This window comes from Sorex fumeus, unplaced genomic scaffold, assembly GCF_029834395.1.
Source record: "Sorex fumeus unplaced genomic scaffold, SorFum_2.1 ptg000019l, whole genome shotgun sequence".
NCBI classification, from domain to species: Eukaryota; Metazoa; Chordata; class Mammalia; order Eulipotyphla; family Soricidae; genus Sorex; species Sorex fumeus.
Window position 1 is genome coordinate 39,716,387 of NW_026606076.1, and position 21,882 is coordinate 39,738,268.

Here is a 21,882-nt window from a genome sequence, read left to right on the forward strand (position 1 = left end):
ACTGTGTCTTGTATCTTCACTTGACTCAAGTGGAGAAGGTCCAATTTATGCTATTTCAACTGTAACAAATACATTCTTCACACCTAAGATGAACACCGATAACTTGGTTTTTGTTCGAATTTGAAATGAGTTCGAAAAGTTGCCACGCACCAGAGCAACGGCTCAAAGGGCTGGGGCGTGTGCAAGGCTGGCAAAAGACCCCAAGTTCAAATGCAAGCTCCCTTTGTTCCCCCCTCCCCGTGTCAGCACCGCTGGGTGTGATGTCAGCAGCACCAAACCTGGTGGCCCCCAGCACTGAAGCCGAACACTGAACTGCACCTCAAACCTTTGGACCTGAACCTGGGCGAGTTTTCCCGAGAGGGGGACCCTGCCAGTCACCTCGAGGAGCTTCTCCTCCGTCCCCAGGAACGGATCAAAATAAAATACATTTACAGAGAGGCCCAGGGTAGAACAAACGCCCTAACGTTTATTAGGTGGGAGGGATACTGGGATCCGTGGTGGTGGAAAATGGGCACTGGTGAAGGGATGGGTGCTTGATCATTGTATAACTGAGACCCAAGCACAAAAATTTGTAAGTCTACAACTGTACCTCATGGTGTTTCACTAATAAAAAAAATTTTAAAAAAAGAAAATCAGTAAGGAACAATTAGTGCACATATGATTATTTTAAAAAATTAATTATCTAAAATTTTATTTTAATTTTTATATTTGACAATATTTGATTACACTTAATATTCGAACACCAATCCCACCACCATTACACCTTGCCAACACCATATTTTGGATGTTTCAATCCCGAGCCCCAACCCCTCCCCCAAAGCAGAACCAAAGTAATTTATTTTCTATTGTTTGTTATGAATAAACCACTGAAAAATGCTCAAAAAAACTTTTGTTAGGGGTCTTGTGTGAAGATTATTGTATTTCAATCAAGGGCCATTAAGCCATTCTAGAAGAGATTGCTAATATGTTGATAAATTAAACCCCATCTAATGTGGTATGCTACTTTTGGAATATGAGTGGTGTGAGGTATGTGATATTGTTTGGCTGCATAGTCCAGGATTTCCGTGGCCAGGGCTGGGTCCCTTGGGGTGGGGAGGGTCCTACCTGCCCCCCTCCTGGGGACCCTGGTGCCGGGTCCAGCAGCATGGCTAGGCCATGTGTTGTTTTATGCTCTCTTCCAAAAGAGAAGGACAGTGAGTCTCTGGATCGTTGCTGTTGATGAGATTATCTGGTCCACATCTTATTCTTGAGCACTTCTGAGCACCAAATCGGGAATAGCCTGAGCACAGCCAGATGTGGTCCAACATCCCCCTGACTGCCAACTTTTCCCAAAGAGAGAAATGCTCGAGAATGTTAGTTGCATGTCAGAACTTCACATTATTGAGGAGGTTTTTTTTGGTTAATTTTTTATTTTATAAAGTAAAAGGTAAAAGGGTAAAGGCCCTCCCATTGATCGTCGATTTGCTCGAGCGGGCCCAGTAACGTCTCCATTGGAGACTTTGTTGTTACTGTGTTTGGCATATCGAATACTCTCGGTAGCTTGCCGGGCTCTCAATATTTGATTACATTTACTATTCCAGCCCCAATCCCACCACCATTACACCTTCCCACCACCATATTTCAGATGTTTCCATCCCAAACCCCAACCCCTTCCCCAAAGCAGAACTGAAATAATATATTTTGCATTGTTTATTGTTTGTCATGAAAAACCATTGAAAATGCTACAAAAAGTTTCCTTAGAGGAAAGAATGTGAGGATTGTTGTATTTCACCAACGGGCCACTAAGCCTTCCTATGAGATCACTAACATGTTATTAAAGATTGAGACTTGTGTGCTATATAGATATATATACATATATATCTATACATATATACATTATGTAGGATATATATGTATATATATCTGTGAAAAAAATTATTTCCCTCTAAAATTGGTTGCTTCTTACTTTGAACGCCATCAAAATGTGGTGCAGTACTCTTGGAGTATGAGTGGTGTGTGCTATGAGCAATCACGGAGCTGTGAATATGGCCGCATGGTCCAGGAATAGGTTCACTCGTGGGTGAGGCTCAGCAGGGGCATGTGGAGAGGGGCCATGAGCACAGTATCGGTTGAGTTCTGGAGGTTTTCACCTGCCAGGGCTGGGTCCCTTGGGGTGAGGAGGGGTCTCACCTGGCCGTCCTCCAAATGAAACAGTCTGGCGGCATGGTCATGGCAAGTGTCATGTTATGCTCCCTTCTGGGAGATAAGGGCATGTGACTCTGGATGGTGGCCGGTGACGAGATTCACTGGCCCCATTCAGAGGTGGCTTATGGGTGTGACTGCTGTTTCTGGAAACGGGGATACGGGTGAAGGATTCCCATTCCTGGTTCCACTGAACCCAGAGTTCTCAGTCACAAAGTCCCGCATACCTGGGTTTTCTGGGGATTCACTCGTGGGTGAGGCTTGACCTGAGCATATGGAGAGTGGCTGTGATCAGGGTGGCGGTTGAGTTCTGGAGGTTATGGGCTGCTAGGGGCTGCCTCCGGGGCACCCTGAATGAAAGCCTGGCAGCATGGTTATGGCAAATGTCATGTTATGCTCCCTTCTGGGAGAAAAGGACATGCAACTCTTGGATATTAGTTTTATGTAGGATAACATTGGTTTGCCCTTTCTGCCTTGCCACAGGGAGCTTAGGTTTGTTGGGCTACTCCCATCACAGTGCTCCCATTCCTCTGTGTTTATTTGTAAACTCTTTCTTTGTGCTCTGCTTCCCCAACCACCTTTATCTCCTAATAAGACTTTGTAAATATTGCTTGTGAATATTGCTTTTCTCTTAAGTCCTTTGCATGGTTAATTCAGAGCAATGTCCTTTTTGTATAGACACAGGAAGACAGTTAATGCTATGCTTTTGTAAATTAGGAGTTAATTGACTCCAAATGATATTCACTCCTGGCATCTTTTCTCTAGACTTAAACCTCAGTTGTCCCAATTTCCTGGCACCCCAAAAGTAGGTCCTGACAAGGGACTGGATGGACCCATATCTATCTATCTATCTATCTATCTATCTATCTATCTATCTATCTATACTTTTTTTTAAAGCCGTGAGCTACCCTGGTATCAAAATGAGCCAGGACAAAGTGCCATAATATTAACTATAGGATAAGAGCATGGTCATAGACAAATTCTATCATGATCCAAAAATTAGCAGCTGGATTAGGATCTTGCTAGGGTTAGGAAAGGTTAATCTGGCATGTGCGCTATAGTCTGAGATCTTATAGCGAGATGTCCCCAGGAAAGTCACCCTACAAGCTTAATGTATCTCTTACAGTCTCATACAAAATGACTGATATTAAGAAAGAGAATTAAGATGTTAATTAAGCTGTTAATTAAGTTATTGGACTAAGGAGAGGAGAAAAGCAATACTTACAAGTTAACAGAGTCTGATTAGGAGATAAAGGTGATTGACCGGTTGGGGAAGCGGAGCACAAAGAAAGAGGTTACAAGTAAACACAGAGGAATGGGAGCACTTTGATGGGAGTAACCCAATAAACCTAAGCGCCCTGTGTCAAGGCAGAAAGGACAAACCAATGTTGTCCTACATATATATAATATACATGTATATATATTTGTAAAAAAAATTTCCCTCTAAGATTAGTTGCCTCCTACTTTGAACCCCTACTTTGAACCCCATCAAATGTGAGTTGCAGTATGGGTGGTGTGTAGTATGAAGTGGTGCGTGGCTGCCAATGCAGCCGCGTGGTCCAGGAATAGGTTCACTCATGCATGAGGCTTGCCCCAAACGTGTGGAGAGTGACTCTGAGCAGGGCATCAGTTGAATTTGGAGGTGTTTGGCTGCTGTGGCTGGGTCCCTTGGGGCAAGGATGGGTCTCCCCTGCCCTCTCTGGGGATCCCTGAATGAAACAGTCTGACATGGGGTCTGGCAGCTTGGTTATTGAAAGTGTCATGTTAGGCTCCCTTCTGGGAGAGAAGGACATGCACCTCTTGGATATTAGTTTTATACTTTTTAATATATATATTTCACAAATGAACCATGTATGTTTTTAAAATAGGTCACTTTCAGGGCTGGAGCAATAGTACAGTGGGTAAGCCACTTGCCTTGCATGTAGCTGACCCAGGTTCGATTCCTGGTATTCCATAGGTCCCCAGAGCCTGCCAGGAGTGATTCCTCAGTGCAGAGCCAGGACTAACCCCTGAGTACCTCCAGGTGTGGCCCCAAAACCAAAATCAAAACCAGGCTACCTTCCATTGTATTAATATGTCACTGTCACTGTCCTCCCATTGTTCATCGATTTGCACGAGTGGGCCCAGTAACGTCTCCATTGTGACACTTGTTACTGTGTTTGGCATATTGAATATGTCACGGGGAGCTTGCTAGGCTTTGCTGTGCGGGCGAGATACTCTCGGCAGCTTGCTGGGCTCTCCGAGAGGGGCGGAGGAATCAAACTCGGTTAGGTCATGTTGGCTGCGTGCAAGGCAAATGCCCTACTGCTGTGCTATCGCTCCAGCCCATAGCAAAGAGTAATCTGGTAAAAACATTTATAATTTTTAGCTCTTCTTGTAAAGTTCTTTTCAAACGTAGAAAAAAATTTAGTTTTTATTTGATTCTATTTTGATTTCTGAAATATATTTTTATTAAAACACCATGACTTACAAAGTTGCTCCTAATACAGTTGTTTCAAGTATACAATGTTCCAACACCAATACCACCAGTGTGACCTCCACTGATGTCCCCTATTTCCCTCCCACCCTTCCAGCCTGCCCCCTTAAGTGAGTTCAAAACAAATGCACTGCAGATTGCTTACTCCAACACAACTTAGAGGAATGGCAAAAGGAACTGTCACAAAATAAATCAATTACAGTTAAATGTGATGCTTGGTTGCTATAAGATTTTAATCTATATAAATAAAGGATCGTCGATTTGCTCGAGCAGGCCCAGTAACGTCTCCATTGGAGACTTTGTTGTTACTGTGTCTGGCATATCGAATACTCTCGGTAGCTTGCCGGGCTCTCCGAGAGGGCGGAGGAATCGAAATAAAGGAATTCAAACCATTTAATATAATATACTAGAATGCCTATTCTCATTAATAAAAGTAAGTTTTCAGAGGTATAGCAACAGTGCAGCAAGTTGGGCGTTTGCCTTGCACGGGGCCGACCCGGGTTCAATCCCTTGGAAGCGACCTCAAAGCACTGACAGGTCTGGCCCAGAAAACCAACCAACCAGTGAAGTGCTAAGATCACCAGCACTCAGCGTGAGGGCATCTGCATCTGTGGCTCCCCTTGGACAGAATGAACAGCTCTAGGGGCCAGGACCCAGGGAGAGGAGGGAACTGACACGGTTTCCCAGGGATTTTCACTGACTTGCTTTCTTTTTCTTCTCCAGTGATAGTCTAGATGTGTATCTTAAGGAGCGCCAGCATAAATTGGACCATCAGGTAAGCAGTCCGCTCTTTTGGAACTGGTTCCCTGATCAGCTGACCGGACGCTGAAGACTGAGGCTCTGCTGGGGTTAGAAAAAGATGCTGGGACAAAATCGGCCTGTCTGGAGTCAGTAGGTCGAATCCAGGCGCTGGGATCTGATAGGGTCAGTGGACTGGGAGGGCATCAAGTGATGAAGTCACGCAAGTTCTCAGAATATTTCAGAAGAATTCAAAGGATGTTAATGTTGTGTTCCTATTATAGCACTGTCTTCCCATTGTCTGTCGATTTTCTCAAGTGGGCACCAGTAATGTCTCCACTGTGAGACTTGTTACTCTTTTTTGGCATGTCGAATACATCACAGGTAGCTTGCTAGGCTTTACTCTAGGTAACTTGCTGGGTTCTCTGAGAGGGGCAGAGGAATCGAACCCAGGTTGGCCCCATGCAAGGCAAACACCTTACCCGCTATGATATCGTTCTGGCCCATGTTCCTATTATAATCAGAAGAATTCAAAACATGTTAATATTGTGTTCCTATTATAATAATTACTGCAAATACTAAAAAAAAAATTGGGGCCACACCCAATGGTGCTCAGGAATCAAACCCGGGTCGGCCACGTGCAAGGTAAGTGCCCTCCTCGTTGGACTATTGTTCTGGCCCACTGATATTTTTTTTCACATGGGTTACACTCCATTAGAATTTGGGACTGCCAGGGCTAAAACTGATGGTTCTTTGGGGCCCATGCAAGTGTGGGAGATGGAACTCAGGGCCTCAGATGAGCGAGGCATCTATTCTACCACTTGAGAAATTTCCCTGACCCAGATAAACTGTGTATTTTGAGTGAAAACATGAAAATGACCTGAGTCACAAGTGATTTGCACCATCTTTGTACTTATCACCACCATGATCACAACCATCCTGTTGTTCGTCGATTGCCTCGAGCAGGCCCCAGTAACGCCTCCTTCGTCCTAGCCCTGAGATTTTTAAAAATGTGCCATATTCAAGGCTCTTTCAGGGTTAGGAAAATGAGACCCATCATTGTTACTGATATTTGGCATATTGGGTATGCCACGGGGAGTTTGCCAGACTCTGCCATGTGGGCAGGTTACATTCGGTAGCCTGCCAGTTTGTCAAAAGTAAGGATGAGATAAGAAGATGTTGCATTCATGGCTGCGCACTTCCGGGAGCTGGTTTTTATAGTCTCTGGGTCTTGGCCGTTGATGGGATTACACGGCGCCAGGGGTCCAGTTGGTGGGTGTGACCCCTGCCTACTGGAATATGGAGGATCTGGGTGGAGGATGCTCAGCCCCGATCCGAGCAGGCTTGGAGATCTCAGCCCTGGAACCCGCATGCCTTTTTTCCTCTGTCGGTACCTTCATGCGTGTGGAGAGTGGTCTCAGCATGGTGGTGGCTGGTTCTGGAGGTCTTCGGCTGCCGAAACCCTGGTTGGGGCAGGGAGGGAAACTCAACCCGTTCCCCTCCAAGGGGCCCTGGGCGAGGACAGCCAGGCGCAGGGGCAGGAGACTCTGCGCTGTTCTCTTCCAGGATCTGGGTTTTATATAGCTTTGTACCTATAGCCCAGTGAAAAATAGAAACATTTCATACACCACGAAGGCAAAGCTCAAAAACATGATTTTTAATGCCAATATTTCTATATATCATTAGTTATAACAATGTTACCACCATGTGCTGCTGGAGTACCACATGTTAAGCGTCATGGTGTTCTTTTGCAGATCAGCAGGTAATTTTAGTGAAGAGTGCTAGTCCACAAAAATACCACTGAGAGGATAGAATGTTTTCCCCCTTCTTATTTCAAAAGGAAGAAATAAAGACAACTAGAAAAAGAATAAGAAATGTTCATATTGGGGGCTAGAGCGATAGTACAGTGGGTAGGGCATTTGCCTTGCACACGTCTGACCCGAGTTCAATTCCCGGCATCTTCTACCATCCCCCAAGCACCACCAGGAGTAATTCGTGAGTACAGAGCTAGGAGTAACCCCTGAGCATTGCTGGGTGTGACCCAAAAAGAAAAAAAAACAAAAAGAGGAAGAAAGAAATATTGTTATCATGCTAAGTGAAATGAGTCAGGAAGAGAGGCACGGGCATAGAATGACCACACTCATTTGTGGAATATAAACATGAGACTGACACCCAAGGACAGTAGACACAAGGACCAGGAATATTATTCCATGGTTGGTAGCCTGCCTCATGAGCTGGGGAAAAAGGCAGTTGGAATAGAGAAGAGATCACTAAGTCAATGATGGTTGGAGGGATCACTCGGGATGGGAGATGTGTGCTGAAAGTAGATAACGGACCAAACGTGATAGCCCCTCAGTATCTGTATTGCAAACCATAATGCCCCAAAGTAGAGCATATGGGGGAGATTATCTGATCTGCCAAAAATGTGAGAGGGATACTCAGGACATTGGTGATGGAAAATGGAGGGATGGGTGTTCGTTCATTGTATGACTGAAACTCAAACATGAGCTTTCTAGCTATATCTCACAGTGATTCAATAAAAAAAAAAAAGTCACAGTCACTGTCCTCCTGCTGTTCATCGATTTGCTCGAGCGGGCCCAGTAATATTGTGAGACTTGTTACTTGATATTTGTTACTTGTTATTCGATATGTGTTTGGCATATCGAATACGTCATGGGTAGCTTGTCAGGCTTTGCCGTGCGGGCGAGATAGTCTTGGTAGCTTGCTGGGCTGAAATGTTCATATTATATCTGCTTAAGACCATAGTGTGCCTTTCTTTTTCCCTTTACTAATGTGTTTATATTTCTACTTAAGTAATTAATTTGATGGTGCAAGGTTTGCCCCTATTACAAGGCACATCCCTGACCAATATATTTAAATTTGAAATTTGTGAGCCTGATTTGATGATAATGATCAAATTATTTTTGATCAATAATGATAATAATTGATAATAATGATCAAATCTTTTCAGCAGACTTAAGCCACGGTCATAGATTGTCAAGAAATGCATTTTATCAGACTTAAAAATAGATTTTTACAGATAATCCATGAACATCCAGGCCTGGACTTCCCCAGGCCTTGCTTATCCCTGGGCTGAAAGGAGGAACGATCATTTAGAAGGTGTTTTGTGATTATCGAGAAACTCCTGGTTTGAAGTAGCAGTTCTCCACCTCGCTTTCCTGCGTATAATATCACATTTTCTCCACCCTCCAGAGAGACCTATTGGAGAAAAGGCAGAGGCGCAAGCGCCTGGATCCAATGGTGGTGCGGCCAAATCCTGTTACTGGACTTCCTCTTGCAAAGCCGAGAAGTGGGGAGAGTCGTTTCTATCTGAGGTCATCTTGTCCTCCCGGCAACAATTTCATCCTGCCTGGTGTGTGTTCACCACAGCTCTTCCTGCTTAGGGGCAGTTTCTGCAGCCATAAGAGAAGGTGGGAAGAGGGACCAAGGGACCCGTGTTAGCATCGTTCAAAACCACATGTGAGCTAGAATAAAGAAGTAGACTCATCAGTGGGAGATTTTTTCTTTTTCTTTCCTCCTCCCCCGCTTTCTTTAAAAATTTTTTAGCTTTTTCTTCAGTCACACCTTACAATGACTCAGGGGATACTCCTGGCTCTGTGCTCAGGAATCACTCCTGGCAGTGCTCAGGGGATCCTATGAGATGTTGGGAATTGAACCTGGGTTGGCTGCTGGCAAGGCAAGCACCTTACCCTCTGTACTATAGCTCCAGCCCCCATCTACTGAGTGTTCTTGGTGTTAGGCTTCTAGAGTACCACATCCTGTTTATTTGCATTAGTAAAATGTAGTACAGTGAACACCACTCCTGTGAAACCATGACAGGTAGAAGAGAAGCGAGATGGTTTGGTGGTTCTTAGTTCTCAGGCGCATCCAAACCACCCATGGCAGAAAAGCTCATTCTTGCTTTGGGTTTCCTTTCCTTTGGCTTCTAGGAGCTGTTGACCCAGTTGCCACCACGAGGCCCAGCAATCAGGATTCAGTTCCAGAACTTCTTACCATCCCTCTAAACTCTTCTTCCAGCAAAGAGGAAACAGAGGGACAGGCCGCTGGGACAAGCACTGCGGTGGCTGCTTCTCAAATTGGTGAGGACAGGGAAGACTTTCAGATAGACGTGGTCACATGTCACCTTCTCCTTGACATCTTGGCAGGGGTAGAATGTGGGTGTTGGGTTTTTTGAGACACACTTGACTGTTCTCAGGGACCTCCCGTGGCGGTGTGGGGGAGGATATGCTGACCCAAGTTTGTTGGGTGCAAGGCCTAACCCATGATCCAGTCCTTGACTTTTATCCATTGGGATAAAATTAATGAAAAAGAAAATATCTCTGGGCAGGTGAAAATTGCGTGTAATGCAGCTTAGGGCCTAACAGGTGACAGCATCAGGCATTTTGGCCTCTGTGGGGTAACTTGTACACTGCCAACAATACTAGTATTTTTCTATTACCCAAGACAAATGAGGAAATTAAACTAAATCGAAAATATCAGCAGCATTAGCTATGGCACTTGACTCTTTTTTTGTTTTTGTTTAGAGCCATACAGTGCTAATGTTCTTGTATGTGTGTGTGTGTGGGGGGGGGGGGTCCGTCAGGTTTTGGCACTCAGCTATGCTCAGGGCTTACTCTTGGTGCAGTGCTTGGGAGTCACCCTCAGTGACACTCTCTGGGGACCTTGTGATACGAGAGATGAAATCTGGCTCTCCCCGGTATATTACAGCCCATTGAGCTCTTTCTCCGACCTGCTGTGTGGGATTCTCATCTGAGAAAGGATAGCAGAGTCGGATTGTAGAAAAACTGCCCTGCAGCATCAAGGCTGAGTTTGGAGGAGTGAATCTGGATGCAGAATAAGTACTCCAGGGATGGGTTAGGTGAACACCTGCATTCTACAGGTCTACAGTGTGTGGGAGGATCTGAGGGAGGAAGTAGAAGTCCACAGCCAGGCAGGGAGAAAGGACAAAGAAAGATGTTAGAAGAAGCTAGGGATTCTCCTGAGCCTGGATGAATGCACGGAGCCACCTCCTGTGGAATCTGAGGAGTTTGACAGTGAACAGCAGCTCCTCGATCTCTACAACACAGTAGATTTTACACACGTAACAATCAGGAGTTCCTATACCTTGGAGTTTCTTACTTACACATAGGACACTCCGTTCTAAAAGATGATGACTCCAAAATTAGAGAGTAAAGACGGACGGTACCTGCTACAGAGGCAGGGAATGGGATGGAGTGGGGTGGGGGTGGTGGGTGGGACACTGGGAACAATGGTGGTAGAAAATGGGCACTGATTAAGGCATAGATGCTCGAGCATTGAGTGACTGAAACATAATTATGCAGGTTTGTGACTGTATCTCAGGGTGATCCAATAAAACTTCTTAAAAGAAAAAAAAATAAATAAATAAAAGATGCTAACTAATATGTCCTAGATCCTGATGCTAATGAGTCATTTAGCCTGGGCCAAAGAATATCATTGCAGGACAAGAGGGATATTACAGCAGGCAGGGAGTTTGCTGTGCACGTGGCCAACCCGGGTTTGTACACTCCAGATGTTGCCCTGAGCACAACCAAGAATAATCTCTGAGTGCGGAGCCAGGAGTAAGCCCCGAACATTGCAGGTTGTGGTTCTCTCCCTCTCCTATGCCCCTAAATCTTTACAAAAGCATTGGATGTTGAACCGTATGTTCTTGGCAGATTGGTAGGGACCATCAGACTGCAGTGTGGCAGGGGGCAGACATGCAGATGCCCAAGCTCTGGAAACAACATGGAGGATATGAACTCTGGAGTAACAACTTTATTTTCTTGGGGTTAAGTTTCTAAAGTACAACACCAAATATGGATTTTCAATTTTAGCTGTACCCAGCAACGCTCAGGGATTCCTCCTGACTCTGCCCTCAGGAATTCCTCCTAGTGGTGCTTGGGGGACCCTATGGGATGCCAAGGAATGAAGCTAGGTTGGCCACGTGCAAGGTCACAACAGCCTTACCTACGTATTATATCACTCTGGCCCAACATCAAGAATGCTTTATGTTAGCAAATTTTCTTTCAGTGAACACCATTCCTCTGTTTCTATTACAGGAAGATAAATGAAATGATTTGGTGGTTCTTAATTCGCACATACATCTGAATTGCCGAGCGACTTACCAACTCATTGTTCCCTGGGTTTTCTTTTCATTTTTTTTTTTTGGCTCATAGATGCTGTTGATGCAGACCTGGAACTTCCAGAAGAGTCTCAAGATTCTTTTGTCACCATAGAGGACATTGATGAATGTAATGAGGAATGTCGCTTGACGAAACTTGCTTCTAAGAAGTTTTTTAACATACATGGTAGGAACCGGAAAGAGATCGAACCTGGGTCTCCCACATACATTGAAGCCCTTGATCTTTCTCTCTGGCCTCCAACTTGGGGTTTTCAGATGAGAAAGGCTATCAGAAGTGGACCGTAGACAAATGACCCTGTATCCTAAAGAATGAATTTGAAGGAGGGGCCGGAGCAATAGCATACAGTAGGTTGGGTGCTTGCTTGGTATGCAGCGGACCTGGGGTTGTTCTCTTGCACCACATAAGGTTCCCCAGTCCCTTCAGGGGATGATCCCTGAGTTCAGAGCTAAGAGGGAGCCCTGATCACTTCTAGGATGCCGGGGAATGAAGTTGGGTTGGCCGTGTGCAAGGTAACAGCAGCCTTACCTGCTGTATTATCACAGCAGGTAAGTATGTCCCAGAAAGGAAAAAAATAAAAATAAAAACAAGAATGAATTGAGAGGAGCAAGTCTGGAAGCAAAACTAACCCAGAGATGATTTGGCTCCTAACCTGTGTGCTCTGTTCCAGTGTGGTGTGTAAGAAAAAAATATACAGAGAAAAAGTAGAATTACACTGCCAGGTGGTGGGAGGGCCAGGAGGGAGGAAATAGAATTCCACTTCCGGGCAGGGGAAAGGGCAAAGAAAGATGTTGGAAGAAGCTGGGGATTCAGCCGAGCCTGGAAGGATGCACAGAGGCCTCTGCTGTGGAAGAAACTAGAGTTACATTGAACGGCAGCTCCTGATGTCTCTCAACCAATGCATTTTATGATTGTAACAATCAAGAGTTCCTGTACTTTGGAGTTTCTTACTTTACAGATAGGACACTGAGTTCTAAAAGATTCTAAAGAATATGTCCTCGATCCTATTGCTCATGAACCGGTTAGCCTGGGCCAAAGAATGTCATTGCAGGGCTGGAGGGATATTACAGCAGGTGGGGAGCTTGCCGTTCATGTGACCAGTCCGGGATTGATATCCCCAGCACACTCCAGGTGATGCCCTGAGCACCGCCAAGAATCATCCTTGGGAGAAGAGCCAGGAGTAAGCCCTGAACACTGCTGGTTGTGGGTCCTGTCCCTCACCCCCACCCCCTCAGCCCAAATGTTTACAAAGCAGATGTCCAACAATATGTGCTTGACAGATTGGTAGGACACACCAGACTGCGGTGTGGCCATAGATGGACTACACCAAATATGGATTTTTTTTATTTTAGCCAAACCCAGCAATGCTCAAGTGTTCTTCCTGGCTCTGCCCTCAGGAATTCCTCCTCGTGGTGCTTGGGGAACCCTATACAATGCAGAGGAATGAACCTGGGTTGGCCCCATACAACAGCCTTACCTTCCGTATTATCACTCTGACCCAACATCAAGAATGTTTAATGTTAGCAAAATTTCTTTCAGTGAACACCATTCCTCTGTTTCTGTTACAGGAAGGTAATTGAAATGGTCTGGTGGTTCCAAATTCTCACATATATCTGAATCGCACAGCGACATACCAACTCACTATACCCTGGGTTTTCTTTTTCTTTTGGCTCCTAGATGTCATTGGCGCAGACAATAAGGATTTGGATTTGAAACTTCCTGTCTCATCTCAGGGCTCTCCTACCTCCATAGAGAAAATTGAGGCTACGGGAAAGAAGCCACGCTCTCCAAAGCTTGCTTCTAAGAAGTTTTATGACAAAGATGGTAAGGACAGGAAAGAGATCAAACCTGGGTCTCCCACATGGGTTGTAGCCCATTGAGCTTTCTCTCTGGTCTCCAACTTGGGGTTTCCAGATAAGAAAGGCTATCAGATGTGGACCATAGACAAATGACCTTGTATCGTAAAGAATGAACTTGAAGGAGAGGCCAGAGCAATAGTATACAGTAAGTTGGGTGCTTGCTTGGTATGCAGCCAATCTGGGGTTGATCCCTCGCACCACATAAGATTACCCAGTTCTGTCAGTGGATTATCCCTGAGTGCAGAACTAAGAGAGAGCCCTGAACCCTTCAAGGGGTGTCCCAGAAAAGGAAAAAAGAAATAAGAATTAATTGAGAGGAGCAAGTCTGGAAGCAGAATTAACCCAGAGATGGTTTGACTCCTAACCTGAGCTGTGTTCCAGTGTGATGTGTGAGAAAAAATAAGCAAAGAAAAAGTAGAATTACACTGCCACGCAGTGGGACAGGGGTGAGCCAGCAGTGCGTCTCTGAGTATGACTGTGACAATAGTTGTCACCATTTGGAAAGATGCTGAGAAGGCCAGAAAGATTTTAATGATGTCTTTAGTTAGGAACAGATGCCATTGGGCTACACTAGCACGCGACAGATGCCATTGGGCTACACTAGCACGCGACAGGGACAAATGGAGACGTTACTGGCGCCCGCTCGAGCAAATCGACGACTAACGGGAAGTTAAGTGATTAAGTGATTAGTTAGGAGAATTTCATTTTTCTACAGACTTAGCAGATGTTGGTGTATTTTTCTCTGACAGATATTTTAGCCCATATGATCCTGGAGAGAGAGGAGAAAGCCAAGAAAAGTCAAGAATCTGCAGAAGCAATTCTAAAACATCATTTACCATTATTCCCAGTGGGCACCACTGAGGATGAAGACAGCTTTCAGTCAGCCATGGTTCGTAGATCTGAAATGTTTCTAGTTAAGTGAGAACTTCAATTCTACAGTCACTGGGAACCAAGGGGACTGTCTCCCAGATCTAGCTTCAGTGTTTCAAGGCCATTAGTCACTCTGGTCCACCTTCCTAAGACTTGAGCTCAAATTTCGGCTCCAGAGTCACAATCCCTCTTCTTTCTTTTGTCTCCAACGAACATGAATCCCTTTCTCATCTCTCATCACTCTCTCTTCACCACTTTCTCACGCCTTTCAGTATTTCCTTTTACCATGCCTGCAAAATTAAAGCATGGAAGCAACCCAGTCCATTATTTTGTGGATGAAGTGTTTCTTGAAGAGTTTGAGGTTTTCTTTTCAGTGCCCCAAATGCTCATGGATGGTGCTTCCCTCAGGATACAATTGAGTCCTTTGAGACAGCCGTTCCGGAAATGACTGAGTTTATGACATCTCTGAGTAATCTGAAGGACTTTGCTTACCATCAAGCTCCTCAGGATACCGCTGTGAGATGTATGATAATCAAAGACATTAAGGGTATCTTCCCCGGCTACTATATGTTTGTGGAAGTTAAAGAGAATAAGGAGGTATGACACTGGGTTTTCCTGTTAAATTGGGGGTCAAAGGGAAGAGTTTGGGGAACTTCACCTGGGCATTAGACCAGGTCAACTGGTGGGAAGAAGGAACTATCTGTTCCTGGGTGCTGTGTTCCTGGAGTTCCTGGCTACTAGGCACAATTTTCTATTCCTATGCAGCCAAAGGAAAAGAATTTTAGGGGCTGCAGCGATAGCACAATGGGTAGGGTGTTTGCTTTGCACGTGGCCGACCTGGGTTTGAATCTCAGCATCCCACACGGTCCCCCAAGCATCACCAGGAGTAATTCCTGAGTGCAGAGTCAGGAGTAACCCCTGTGTATCGCTGGGTGTGACCCAAAAAGCAAAAAAAAAAAAAAAAAAAAAGAATTTGAAGGTCCAGAGCAATAGTACAAAGGGAAAGGCATTTGCCTGGCAAAGGGCCAAACCAGGTTCAATCCCCAGAACCCCAGCTTATTCTCTGAGCACTGCCAGAATTAATTCCCGAGTGCAGAGCCATGAGGAACCACTGAGCATCACTGGGTGTGGCCCAGCGTGCCTCCCCAACCCCCAAAGAAAGTAATACAGTGGGAAGGAATATTTAAAGAAATCATCTTCCCTGGTTTGGGTGGGTGGAGGGTTACTGTGGCCTCTCTGGCTATTTTCCTTAAATAGGTGAGAAAGATAAATGCATACTCGGGACCAGCCGTTTGAAATATGGAACATGGTGGCACATTTCATTGTTGACCAGAGCTTTCTTCTTTTTTCCAGCTCTTCGTCCTTGCAGCTAGAAAGTACAAGAAGTTTATGAGATCAGAATACATTATCTCCACTGACTTTATGGATTTATGTCGTGGAGGGACGAATTACATTGGCAGACTTCGGTGAGATTCGCCTTGTATCAATGTCTTTTCTTTTGACAAAAAAAATTGTGGGGGGTGTGGGGTAGCACACGAAGCCCAACCTGTCACATGTTAGTGTTCTCTTCTACAAGGCCTTAATATCTCCAGGCTGAGCTACAACAATCTCCACTCCCTTTCCTCTAAGAAAGCCTTTCGGGATCACTGTTAGCAGAGTATTCATAACAAGCAATGCAAATAAATTAGTATCTGCCTTTGGGGCAGGCATGTGTGGTGTTGAGAAGATTCGAAATAATGGTGGTGGGACGGGGGAATGGTGGTGGAATTAGTGTTGAAATATTGAGTGCCATAAGTTATAGTGAACAACTTTCCAAAAATAAAATTTAAAGAAAAATTGGGGATGGGAGCCACCTGATAAGACAGTCTGCATGCTACCAGACTGGATTCGAATCCTGGCACCCCTTAAGTTACCCGAGCAACACCTGAGGTTCCTCGTGAACATAGAGGTAGAAATAAACCCTGAGCGCCCCCGAGTGTGGCTTGACCCTGCTCCTCCAAACTTCTTTCTAATGAAGTGGGCAACTCCTGGTGCGAGGTGGGGGGAGCAGCAAGGCCGCTGAGAAGTAGCCGTCAGGGAAGTAACCCTCGCTTGCTTCCAGGAGAGATCTCTGAAGAGGTGATGGTGAGTGTTTGGCTACTTGGCAACGAGCGAGGCAGAGAGACTCCCATTCTGTTCCAACGTCAGCAGGTTTGCTTCCGCAGGGGAAACCCAGAAGCCATCCCGCTGACTCTGTGTCCTGCTTCTAGGGCCAACCTCATGAAGACCAAGTACACGCTTTACAGCAGGATGGATCCAAACCAGTGCAGGGACTTGACTGAAAAGTGCTCCACACAGCAGAAGCTCGGGACCATCACTTACGTAAGTGTGTCCTTGGGTGCCGCCTCTGTCCCCAGGCTGTCGTGCTGTGCTTCCTCTCTGCTGGGTGGATTTCCCTCAAACAGGTCGCTGCCTTTTTCTTTCCTTCCTCTTTCCTCTTCCTCTGTAGCCAACCGTTCATTTTTTTTTCTTTTTAGATTTTATTTTATTTTTATAAAGCCGTTCACAATAACTTACTACGTTGAATATTCCAACACCAAACCCACCACCATTCTACCTTCCCCCCGCCGTATTTCGAATGTTTCCACCCTGGCCCCCAAAGCAGGACCTCAATATTGTAGTATGGATTGCTCGTTAGGGATCACTGTCACTGTCACTGTCCTCCCGTTGTTCATCGATTTATTCGAGCAGGCTCAGTAACGTCTCCACTTTGAGACTTGTTGTTACTGTGTTTGGCATATTGAATACGCCACGGGGAGCTTGCCAGGCTTTGCCGTGCAGGTGAGATACTCTCGGTAGCTTTCCAGGCTCTCTGAGAGGGTGGAGGAATCAAACCCGGCTTGGCTGGGCTGGCTGCACGCAAGACAAACGACCTACTGCTGGAGTGATAACACCGTGGAGAAGGCATTTGCCTTGCACACGACCGACCCAGTCGCCCCAGGTTCAATGCCTCCACCCCTCTCGAAGAGCCCGGCAAGTTACCGAGAGTATCTCGCCCGCATGGCAAAGCCTAGCAAGGTCCCCGTGGCATATTCAATATGCCAAACACAGTAACAACAAGTCTCACAATGAAGACATTACTGGGCCTTCTCATTATGGATATCCGCTAAAAATGATCCCAAAAAGTTTCCTTAGAGGAAAGTGTGTGAAGATTGCTGACCCTTAATTTGTTCTGAATGCCTGTTACACTCTCTCTCTCCCCAGAGGGGCTCCTTTCGTTTGTTTAAATAGTCACATGGTTTTAATTCTACATGACCAAGATTTTAATTTTACATGAACAACACCTTGTGTTAAGAAAAGAGTCTTGGGCTGGGGTGATAGCACAGCGGGTAGGGCGTTTGCCGTGCACACAGCCAACCCAGGTTCGATTCTCAGCATCCCATATGGTCCCCTGAGCACTGGCAGGGGTAATTCCTGAGTGCAGAGCCAGGAGTAACCCCTGTGCATTGCAGGGTGTGACCCAAAAAGCAGAAAAAAAAGAGAAAAGACATTAGTCTTTCCCTGCCTTTAATGACAGTAAAAAAAAGTTCTGCCTTATTTTTCTGTCTAGAAAAATAAAGCGCTTCGATTTCAAAGGCCTAAGAGTATAACTGTGATCATTCCAATTTCGACTGAGAGTGAAGAGCAGGTGCCAGTTGAATCAAAGAGGGTAAGTAGGAGCAGAGGTGCTCAGCAAAGGCGATAGAAGAAAAAGCATGTGTGTGTGTGTGTGTGTGTGTGTGTGTGTAGACATTAAAATTGTATAATTATAGTTAAGGTAATTTGTTTGCACCAGTGTTGACATTCCTGATGCTAGTATACACCACTATTTCAGCTCACCACAAAAAAAAATCCAACTTTGTTTGCTTTGACTTTGTGCAGGGGTCAGGACATGTGCCAGAAATCCAATCTGGGGCTCCAACATGCAGGGCACGTGTGTTCCAGCCCACGGAGCCATCCCCTGGCCCTAAACAAAGAACAAAGAGTTCTTACTCTGTCATTCAGGGCCGTTGTGAAAGTGGTTGAATCGAAACCATTGAGTCTGGAGGGAGAAATTCCAGATAATCTAGAATCATTTTTTAAATGGCTTAATTTCTTCCCCCTACCCCCAGCTTTCTGGGTCAACCTCAGTGATGCTCAGGGCTTCCTCCTGTCTCTACACTCAGGAATTAACTCCTGGCAGTGCTTGGAAGACCCTACCGGCTGCTGGGGATCAAATCCTGGGCCAGCTGCATGCAAGGCAAACACCCTGTCCGCTGCCCTATTGCTCTAGCCCCCAAATGCCTTCATTTTTGACACTGTTCTGTTTGATGAGCTCTTGATAGAAGAGACCATTCCCCTGCACTACTCTGTATCTGGAGCGATAGCACAGCGGGTAGGGCGTTCGCCTTACAAGCGGCCAACATGGCCGACCCGAGTTCGATTCCTCCGCCCCTCTCGGAGAGCCCGGCAAGCTACCGAGAGTATTCGATATGCCAGACACAGTAACAACAAAGTCTCCAATGGAGACGTTACTGGGCCCGCTCGAGCAAATCGACGATCAACGGGAGGGCCTTTACCTTTACCTTACCTTACTCTGTACCTGAGAGCGTGGAAATGATTTCTTGTGGTTCCTTGTGCAAAGTCACATACTTTTCCCCTTCACACAGACCCTCAAGGATTTTTTCTCTAAATGGAGAAAGAAAACCAAGGACAATGTCGTTGAATTCAAAAATAAGTACCCTATTGGGAACCTCAAGACGCAGAGCTATTGCTTGCCCCAGTGGATGAAGGACAAGTCGCAGAAGACCTTCCAGCTCATTCAAGGAAGTGAGAGTAAGTCCAGTGCCAGGGTTGGATGGAGCAGAAGGAAAGAGCATCTTCCAGATGGGGGAGGCCTTGTCGCTCATGGATCCTTCTACTCAGGAGGGAAATGGTTTAGAAAGACGTGACTGCTTTCAAATGAGAACATTTCACAGTACACTTTGAGTTAATTTCTGTCTGCCTTCCTTCCTTCCTTCCTTCCTTCCTTCCTTCCTTCCTTCCTTCCTTCCTTCCTTCCTTCCTCTTCCTTCCTTTCTCTTCCTTCCTTTCTCTTCCTTCCTTCCTTTCTTCCTCCCTCCCTCCCTTCCTTCCTTCCTTCCTTCCTTCCTTCCTCTTCTTCCTTTCCCTTCCTTCCTTTCCCTTCCTTCCTTCCTTTCCCTTCCTTCCTTCCTTCCTTTTCCTTCCTTCCTTCCTTCCTTCCTTCCTTCCTTCCTTCCTTCCTTCCTTTTCCTTCCTTCCTTCCTTCCTTCCTTCCTTCCTTCCTTTCCCTTCCTTCCTTCCTTCCTTCCTTCCTTCCTTCCTTCCTTCCTTCCTCTTCCTTCCTTTCTCTTCCTTCCTTTCTCTTCCTTCCTTCCTTTCTTCCTCCCTCCCTTCCTTCCTTCCTTCCTTCCTTCCTTCCTCTTCTTCCTTTCTCTTCCTTCCTTTCCCTTCCTTCCTTCCTTCCTTCCTTCCTTCCTTTCCCTTCCTTCCTTCCTTCCCCTTCCTTCCTTCCTTCCTTCCTTCCTTCCTTCCTTCCTTCCTTCCTTTTCCTTCCTTCCTTCCTTCCTTCCTTCCTTCCTTTCCCTTCCTTCCTTCCTTCCTCCCTTCCTTCCTTCCTACCTTCCTTCCTTCCTTCCTTCCTTCCTTTTCCTTCCTCCCTTCCTTCCTTCCTTCCTTCCTTCCTTCCTTCCTTCCTTCCTTCCTTTCCCTTCCTTCCTTCTTTTCCTTCTTCCTTCCTTTCCCTTCCTTCCTTCCTTCCTTCCTTCCTTCCTTCCTTCCTTCCTTCCTTCCTTTCCCTTCCTTCCTTCCTTCCTTCCTTCCTTCCTTCCTTCCTTCCTTCCTTCCTTTTCCTTCCTTCCTTCCTTCCTTCCTTCCTTCCTTCCTTTCTCTTCCTCCCTCCCTCCCTCCCTCCCTCCCACCCTCCTTCCCTCCCATCCTTCCTTCCTTCCTTCCTTCCTTCCTTCCTTCCTTCCTTCCTTTCTCTTTCTTTCTTCCTTCCTTCCTTTCTCTTTCTTTCTTCCTTCCTTCCCTTCCTTCCTTCCTTTCTTTCTTTCTTTCTTTCTTTCTTTCTTTCTTTCTTTTTGGGCCACACCTGGCAATTCTCAGGGGTTCCTCCTGGCTCTACAACCAGGAGTCACTCCTGGTAGTGCTCAGTGGACCCTATGGGATGCCAGGGATCGAACCCAAGTCATCTGCCTACAAGGCAAATGCTCTCCCTGCTGGGCAGTCCCCGAGTTTGAGTTTCTGAATCTTTGTGCTGAGGCATTCAGAGATTTAGAGATTCTCTGGGTCCATCTTTCAGGTTTCCCGTTTCAGAGAAACCTGCTGATGAATAAACTTGTAGAGGAGAATTTGTTTTCCTTCTTATTTGATTTTGGGGCCACATTTGACCACGCCCGGGGGTTACACCTTCTTTGTCCTCAGGAATCTCTCCTGGTGGGCCTCAAGGGACCCTATGGCATGCTGGGGATCCAAACCAGGTCTGCCCCGTGCAAGGCAAAATGCCCTACCTGCTGTCCTAAGGCTCCAACCTGAGATTTTGTTTCTGTCCCTTCAATACAGGCTTTTCTCCAGTCCACCTACACCGTGTCCTAATGACCTCATGTCTTTCCTTCCCAGCTTCCCGTGTGGTCATGCAGCTTGAGCACGTGATCAAGCAACAATTCTTCATGGAGTACAGCCACCCTCTATCGACAGTGCAGGCATTTGCCATTGCTCTGTCAAGGCTTGACAGAGGCTGATGGGCTTGTGAGGGCCAAGCCTGCCCTGGGTGTGACTGGGATGGTGTGAGTGGAATGACAGGGGGAAGTGGGCCGGTGCCAGGTCACTTCATTCCTTTAAGGAGTCATTTTCAACCTGGCCCGCCGAAAATAAATTAGGTACTAGTAGATCTTGGGCAGTGAGCGGGTGGGTGACATATGGCAGCTGGTGACAGGCAGCCCCCAAGTCGGCCATCCTTCCCTGCTCCTGCAGGACTAGCAAATGTCCTCCCCCAATGCCTGTGGCTGGTACAAAGCCATAGGGACTGGGAACTCCAGAGACAGATTCGGTACAGTAAGGCCACCAAGGGTACACAGAGGACAAGACTGCAGCTGCACATGCCAGAGCAGGAACAAGAGAGGCTGAATTGACAGCCTGGAGAAACCTGGAAATCAGGGAAGGACCTGAATTATTTATTTATTTTTTGAATTGTTCATTTATGTTTTTAATTTTTTTTTGTGATTTGGATCTCTTCTTTTGATTTTTTTTCCTTTTAATTAAATCACTGTGAGGTAGAACCTTTCAAAACTGCATGATTAGGTTTCCATCATCCAGGGTTCCAACGCCCATCACTCCAGGATCCGGAGCGTTTCAGGGAATTGCAATGTGGTCTCGCACTGCTTTAGCGTATTTAATTCTGTCTGCAGTTCTTTCATGCAGTCCTCAGGCACCACATGCTGAGGGACTTACCCACTATTGTGGGACCACGTCTTGATATTCAGAGCTGACCATTCCTCAGGGACTTGGATGCAGGACCAGAGAGACAGTGGATTTGTACATAGTGACCTGTGTTATCACCACAGAAAAAAGTCACCAG

General features: G+C 46.0%; 1 protein-coding gene across 1 annotated transcript; it reads left to right on the plus strand.

Annotated features, from left to right (window-relative positions):
• Positions 1-1,012: 1,012 nt before the first annotated feature.
• On the plus strand, positions 1,013-21,046 carry LOC130022281 (tubby-related protein 3-like). The gene is made up of 13 exons (XM_056113029.1): positions 1,013-1,026; positions 5,381-5,432; positions 8,609-8,768; positions 9,346-9,495; positions 11,593-11,724; positions 13,234-13,380; positions 14,165-14,333; positions 14,660-14,882; positions 15,639-15,751; positions 16,535-16,646; positions 17,875-17,973; positions 18,953-19,118; positions 20,925-21,046. Exons 1-13 carry the CDS (start codon positions 1,013-1,015, stop codon positions 21,044-21,046), a joined length of 1,659 nt encoding a protein of 552 aa, XP_055969004.1.
• Positions 21,047-21,882: the final 836 nt, after the last annotated feature.

What these genes read in the sequence shown, in the direction of transcription:
- LOC130022281 (XM_056113029.1), top strand. An exon ending in TCTGAAATGTTTCTAGTTAA is followed by an intron (nt 14,334 to 14,659) that starts GTGAGAACTTCA and finishes TTTTCTTTTCAG; the next exon opens with TGCCCCAAATGCTCATGGAT. An exon ending in AAGTTAAAGAGAATAAGGAG is followed by an intron (nt 14,883 to 15,638) that starts GTATGACACTGG and finishes TCTTTTTTCCAG; the next exon opens with CTCTTCGTCCTTGCAGCTAG.